Source organism: Nannobrachium achirus (genome assembly GCF_963921795.1).
Source record: "Nannobrachium achirus genome assembly, chromosome: 16".
Taxonomy (NCBI): domain Eukaryota; kingdom Metazoa; phylum Chordata; class Actinopteri; order Myctophiformes; family Myctophidae; genus Nannobrachium; species Nannobrachium achirus.
This window is the reverse complement of record NC_137823.1, coordinates 5,064,604-5,072,103: the sequence shown is the minus strand read 5'-3', so window position 1 is coordinate 5,072,103 and position 7,500 is coordinate 5,064,604. Positions and strand designations below refer to the sequence as shown.

Genomic DNA, 7,500 nt, shown 5'->3' with positions numbered 1-7,500 from the left:
AGCAGACATTAGATCTGTACACTGCAGAGAGCAGACAAGCTGCTTTGAGTTGATCTCTCTCCATGTTCTGTGACACTATGACCTCATATCGTCACTGTCGGGGTGGAAACCTTTTAGTCCAGGCAGGGGTCTTCTACAGGGGGTCCGGGACCCCTAGGGGGTCCTCAGAGTTACTGCAGGGGGTCCTCCAAATCTTTGAGTGATAGAAGGTTTTTTTTCTCCTTTTTTATTTTATATAATTATATATCCATATCCATATTCCGTGAACTTTAGCCAAAAATAGCAGATCTTGTGAGCTTGCAGATCGGCTATTTTCTGCAAAGAGGTTTGGTGTAGAGGGGAAAAAGAGCAGTCTAAGGTACAGAGTGAAAGGTCAAGTTTATTAAGTATTGACGGTTCAAGTGTTTAAATATCTAAAAACACGAATTGACATGAATCCAAAATACACTGATGATCGTGCTGTCAAACGATGAAACTATATGGAATCTATGAAAAGGTTGTGTGGGGGTCCCTGCTTCATCTCAACTAGGGGGGTCCTTGGCCTGAAAACGTTGAAGACCCCTGTTTTAGTCCAAAATGGTTACCTTTAATTGTTATAGTCTCAAACACAACATAACATAAATAAACGCAGTGAATCCTTGTACCCAGGGCCCAGAATTTGGTGTGACGCCCCTGGTCATGGCTGCCAGTTCCCACCTAATGTCGTGTGGGAGTCCCGACTGCCCCACACGGTACTGAATAACTGCTAGTTTGCATAAAGATTTCAGACTAGGACTCAAGTCTAAGATGTACAGGTCATGGGGTGTGGAGTTCCCAAACTTCCCACCATAGAGGATAACACAATCTCCCACCATGCAACTGCACATCCTGCTCATCCTATCCGGGCCTTTTCCCTTGGGCTCAACCTTCCTCCAGGAGAAGGTCTCTGGATTGAGTTTCCACAGATCATTGAAGGTCTGCTTCCTGTTCACACCGCCAAATATGTACAGCTCTCCTTTGTAGGCAAAGGCTGCGTGACAACAGCGTCCTTCAGGAAGGAGCTTTGCAGAAGGCGTGCTCAGCCAGCAGTTGGTGTCGGTGTCAAACACTCTGATGTTGTAGTATTCATCCTGGTCCCTCCAGCCCCCGAATACAAACATCTTTGTCATGATCATGGTGGCAGAGTGACAGTATGAAACAGGCGGTGGAGTGCCTCTGGTGTTAATTAAAGACCAGACCATTATTTTAGTGTCCAACTTGTAGATGTCATTAGTGAATGCAGACATCTGTTCGTTGTATCCTCCATGGACATACATGAGCTTTCCAAAGACACAGGCTGAGTGACAATACCTCCCCTCTGGAACAGCCCCTGACACCTTGGGCTTCGACCACCTGTGGGTGTCGACATTAAATGCATAAAGAATGTTGCATTGTAGGCAGCCCCCCCAGATGTAAATGATATCTTGTATCAGTACAGCTGTGTGTCCCCAGCGCCTGGAGGGAACCTCTCCGCTTCCATTTGTCACTGGGGACAATGTCCTCCAACGCAAGGACACTGTGTTGAAGATGTGCACATCGATCTGACCACTGGCTTGCACATCACTGTAGCTTCCAAAGATGTAAATCTTGGGTTCCACAGAAACGGCAGCATTCAATCCAATCCAATGTGTTGGTCCTCCTTTCAGATATACAGTCCAGCTCAACATTTCACAAACAGACAATGGTGAATAAAAGCAGCCTCTTCAAGCGTTGTCCAATACAGCTTACGTTGTGTGTTCTGCCACTTATATCGGTACAGGCAAGGTTGTCAACTGATGTCATGTTGATGACATCAGTCTTATCCAATTATGGAGTTCCACCCGGTCTGGCAGAGATCTGCGTTCGACTGAGCACATATTTTCTAGTTAGTTAATTCAACATTTTACTTTTAATTACGGGCAGTGCTTAATTTGTGAATTAGTAGGTGCCAGAAGTCTAGACCAGGGTTCCCAAACCTTTTTGTCTCAGGGCACCCCATAAATATTTGTTTTGAGGCACCCCTACATTATAATTTTCACTCCCAGCAACTTATAGGATATCATCGTTGTCAGGTGGAAACCTTGTATGTCCAAAACCGTTCGTTTTGTATTTATCATCTATATAATGTACTAAACTAGTGAAAACAGCAGATCTACAAGCACATAACGCCTCGCGATGCAAGGCGTTGTGTGCTTGCATCCCGCCACTCCGACATGTCTACTTTCCGACATGTCTCCATTCCGACACTAACCCTATCTCTAACCCTAACCCTAAACTTAACCCCTATGGGAGTGTCGCCACTCCCCTGTGCCCTGGGTACAAGGATTCACTCACATTTTGTGCTTTAACTATTGAAAAATAGCAGACATACAAGCTCACTGCGAGCTCGTAGATATGCTATTTTTGAAAAATCATGAAAATGTGTGCAAGTCTTTGAATATTTCAAATACTTTTAAGTTTAAAAAAAAAAAAACCTGTGTTTCTTTGTCAGTGGTGCTCAAACCTTTTCATGTGAAGGACCCCTAAAATGATATGTATTTGGCCACGGACCCCCATCTCAAAATATTTAGTTCCAGGGACCCTCCAGAGGCAAAATTTGAGTTACAAATGTCCGCTTAAAAAATACATATATTCAAAGATTTGCACACATTTCCACAACTTTTTAAAAATAGCAGATCTACAAGCTTGCAGCACGGCACTCGCTGTGAGCTTGTATATCTGCCATGTTTCAATAGCTAAAGTATAAAATAATGAAGGCCACTCCACCTTGGGCTAGGGCATTCATGAATAGTGATTTTTAGTATTCAAATTATTCGACCTCAAAGTATTCGAATAGTCGAATATTCGACAGGACTGGCCAAACTGTCAAATATTAAGTAAGCAAGAGGCGAACATTGTGAAAATAGCCGATCTACATGCTACATCTACTATTTTCACAATGTTTATCTGTGGAACCTAGTCACATTAAATGTAATACCTACAATTCCAAGTGCTTGTCAGGGTGGGGGTCCCCAGTTCAAATATGTTTATTTTGGGGGTCACGGCCTAAAAACGGTTGAGAACACCAGGTATAGAGCATTAACAAATTCATCCACCAGGGGCATTGACAACTCATTCTTATGACTTCCTATCTAGCCAAGCTTTATAAACTATATATTTTTTTAAAGAGAGAGAGAGAATAAAAAGGCGAATATTCGACTTCGGTGAACAACGTCGAATAGTGACTTTGATATTCGAATATTCAAATATTTGGTGAATGCCCTACCTTGGGCCCTAGTAACTCAGTCCCACTCCTCCCCCCCCCCCCCCCCCCCGCCCCCCCCCTTGTGATGCCCCTGGGTAGGTATGGCAACATGACTGGTGTCTTGCACTCGCGCAAGGGCGCGCGTGCAAGACACCAGTCATGTTGCCATACCTTAGCTTTTGCTGAACTGACGCCACTGTGGCTGTTACCTGGGCGAAGGCGTTGAGGAGTCCCGAGGACGTTCCTTCAGACTCGGGGTAGGTGATCTCCACCCCGAACTCAAAGCCCAGAGGGAGGTAGCCCGTCATGAAGAACCTGGAACACACACACACATACTGTCACCATTATGACATTTTACATGACCATTAATCGTCACTCAAATACGTGCCTTTATTTGGCTTTACTCATTAACTGTTTGTCGTACACACTTGTGGGTGGTGTCAATTAACTTCATTAAGAGTCCTTCACCTTAATTGGTTTACCTTTGCCCCGCCCCCTCCTCTGAATGGCCGAAACTTTATTTGGCTTTACTCATCAACCGTTTGTCGTACAAACTTGTGGGTGGAACCAATGCCACTTACAGGCGTCTTTGTGTATACTGCGGCCTGACGGTCGCTTATCTCCCGATTAGGGAGTCTTACTGGTTTAATTGTGTTTTTGTCGTTACAGTTACATTTCTGTTTGGCTTGTGGACTTTGAAGTTGCCCATGGCAGATATGACACATAACCTAAATATACACAGAAATTACTGACATGTTTGACCATTTTTTACTTAAAAAGAACATTGATAGTGGAAATAGCCGATCTACAAGCTCACAACGCGTCGCTATGTGACACGTTGTGAGTTGTGAGATCTGCTATTTCCGCTATTTCCACTATTTTTGAAAAGTTTTTACATGTAAACGATTATGACGATTATGGCAAAATAATTTTGATTACGTCAAATATTGCGATAAGACGATTATGTAATAATTGCGACAGGCCTGCACACATGATCCTGGTGATAGTCAGCAAGGAGGACACAAGACAAGGTTTGGTACGTGACTCGACCTTACAACAATGTTTCCCAAACAATGGGTCGGCCGGTCGGGGGACCCATCTTTGAATCTGGGGGGGGGGGGGGGGGGGGGAGGGCGTTTGCATTTCTTTCACCATAGTAAATGCTGCATTCATGGTCTGGAGAGGGCAGTTTTTTACATACGGGTAAAAGGGTAGGGGCTGAGGCCCCTTTAGATGGGTGCACACACACACACACACACACACACACACACACACACACACACACACACACACACACACACGCACACACACACACACACACACACACACACACACACACACACACACACACACACACACACGTTTGACGCTGCAGCCGTAAACAGCCACACCTGCCACGGCAGTGTTTGAACATATAACAAGCACTACAACTACAATATTCTCCCTGACAGTATCTGAGTCTGTGTGTCATACTAGAGTTGGGATACCCGACCAAAAACCCGTCGGAAGCCGAGAGTTCAGGGCTCAGGCCGGACGCATTTTGCAAGGGATAACATCTCGCTCAGCGGCGATTATCGAGTCATAGGAGACCGAGGTTGATATGCCACCAACACGATAGCGTCAGACTGCTGAAAGTGTTCCACAAGTGTTGCGCTGGGTGCCCCCCCCCCCTGTGCTGATCAAATAGAATCCATTTTCTGATACTGCGTCGTCTATTTCTCATCTCAAATGTTTTGAAAAACATTCTTGAGAGCAACGTTTAGTTGTAAATGTCGCTGTGTGTTTGTTTACATGGCTGACATGTTGGATACGGCACTAAATTCACACAGCAGGAGGTGTTCTGAGCCTTTGATTAGACAGCGGTCCATTATAGAGCGGAGCGGTCGTTATTCTCCTATAATTCACCGCTGATTTCAGCGCTTGACCAATCAGAATCAAGCATTCAACTAAGCCGGGTAATAATCATAATTAATTGTCGAACCTCGATTGGGATCGGACATATCGGGGATATCTCGCTCATATCATGCGCTCTCTCTGATGATGCGCGCAGTACACAACTCCCCTGTGTGTGGCACTGTGTTTTTTTTTTCATTGTGCGATGGTTGTGTGCAGCCAGTGCACTGTGCAAGCCTCGTCCGTCCAACACACATTACCAAGTAAATCCTGGCTTATAATCCGTTGTCACGGCATGTTCCGTGCCAAAAGTGCCTGATCCACAAGCTCACAATGCCTCCTATCCGCGACGCGTTGTGAGCTTGCAGATTGGCTATTTTCCAGACGCAGACACTTGCAGGATGAGTGTGCAGCCGGCAGCGAGTCACTGCAGTTAGACGTATATTTTTTTATGTTATTTAATAATCTACGTACTATTTAAACACTTTCACAAGCCACAGTGTGGCTTAATATTCATAATAATCGTAACAAGCAGGCACTGTCAGTCAGTCAGTGTAAATCAGTGGTTTCCTCAAAGAAAAAGAAAGGAGGAGAAAAAGAGGTGGGAAATATAAGGGTCGGGCCTCTGCGCCAAAAAACTGACAAAAAACTGTCGGACACAGGTTCGGCACAGACTGAAAAAAATGGGCCCGATCCCAGCTCTATTTCATACGTAAAGTCTTAAATTGGTCTCGGAGAGCACAGGAAGTGTAAGAATCCAAGGAGGAGCCGAGCTACCGGAAGGAAATAATAGGACAGATACTGGACTTTGTAGCCCAAATGCTGAGATTTAATTTTATTAAAGTTATACTATGTAACTTTTTTTATAAAACATATCTTAAAATTGTCCTAACTATTAAATCGCTAAAGTTTTAGAGCCCCCACTCCGTTAATTTCAGCCCCAAAAGCCCTTTCTTTATATGTTTTCTACTTAGCCTTGACAGGGGCAAAATGACGTAATCTGCATCATCTGTATACGTTGTGTATACGTTGGCCAATCACATCGCAGATCATACACACATGATACACTACCGGCCAATTACAGTGCATCTTGAGTCTTTTCAGGAAATAGCTTGCTTCAACAGCTTTGTTTACACTGGTCTAGAAGTCTAGCATGTAGCTCCCCAACCGCTACTCGTAGAGGGACACGGGAGACCTCATTGAAAGCGTCTCGGCGAGGCGAGGCAGACACGGTGGTCTGGCGGCCCGGTCCGCGGCGAAAAACGGACGAAAAAAGCAGACGCGACCGCGGTTTGCTATACTGCTACAGACCACTAGTTGAGCAACTTACACAGTATAGCTTTAAGTGTAGCCAAACAATTATAAAAAATAGTGGAGTATGGACATTATAGGATCTTAAATCCTTCACTAAAAAGTCACTGTTTGTGAGTTTCCCCACATACAGGGATCTTCTTTGACAGTTTCTCTGTCTTATTCCCATCATTGCCAACTCCCACTGGCACTGTTGTCCTGAGGAGACTTTAGACCAAATCTTTGTGTGGTAGCATTTTTCCTTTTTTTTTTTTACTTTACAGACCTATACTATGTAAAAATAAAAAATAAAAAGTTCCTGTCACACAAACATTTGGCGTCCCCCCTGTAATAACTCTGAGGACCCCTAGGGATCCCGTACCCCTTGTTGAACAAGGGCGTCAATTGGGTATGGCAGGGGTATGCAGCTGCCATACCCTGGGTCCAGGGGGGAACATAAAAGTTACTTTTAAATATAAATCCATGAATGTCTCTTTGTCTATCTACGCTGGTTATTATGTTGTTAAATTACAGTAAAATAACTACAAATGCCAAATTTTACAAAATGCCATATCCAGCCCAAGAAACCGTAGAAACAGGGGAAAAAATGTAATGTACTTCTTAAAATAAATGTATCATGCCTGTTGCTAAGGTATGGCAACATGACTGGTGTCTTGCACACGCGCGAACTGACACCACTGTTGTTGAAGACCCCTGTTCTAAAGGATACCTAGTCCTCCCTACAGACAGACACTGTGACAGTTTGGTTTGTAAGAGTCCATATGGCCAACTGTCAGTTCTTACCCGAGTGCTCCGGCGGTGACGAACACCAGGTAGATGTTGTTGAGGTCCAGGGTGAAGGTGAACACCAGCATGCCCAGGAAGGACAGGATGTACACGATCAGCGTGGTCATCCTGAGGAGAAGAAACAAGAACACATCGTCAAGGTCGTTGCACAAATTTCAGAGCACGTAAATACAAATATTTACCCCACATTATTCAATCACATTTGCCCGCTTCGTATTTATTTTCAGACCAGGGTTGATTTTTTCAGATTTTCGCAACTGTCACCACTG

The 7,500-nt window shown here is 44.4% G+C and overlaps 1 protein-coding gene across 1 annotated transcript in view; it reads right to left on the bottom strand.

Moving 5' to 3' along the window:
• flvcr1 (FLVCR choline and heme transporter 1) overlaps positions 1-7,500 on the bottom strand; it is a gene marked incomplete at both ends in the record, with an annotated part of 35,181 nt that overhangs the window by 6,743 nt on the left and 20,938 nt on the right. The window contains 2 exons of the mRNA XM_080744176.1: positions 3,451-3,556; positions 7,229-7,339. Coding sequence (XP_080600302.1) covers positions 3,451-3,556; positions 7,229-7,339 — 217 coding nt within the window. The remainder of the gene's footprint in view (positions 1-3,450; positions 3,557-7,228; positions 7,340-7,500) is intronic.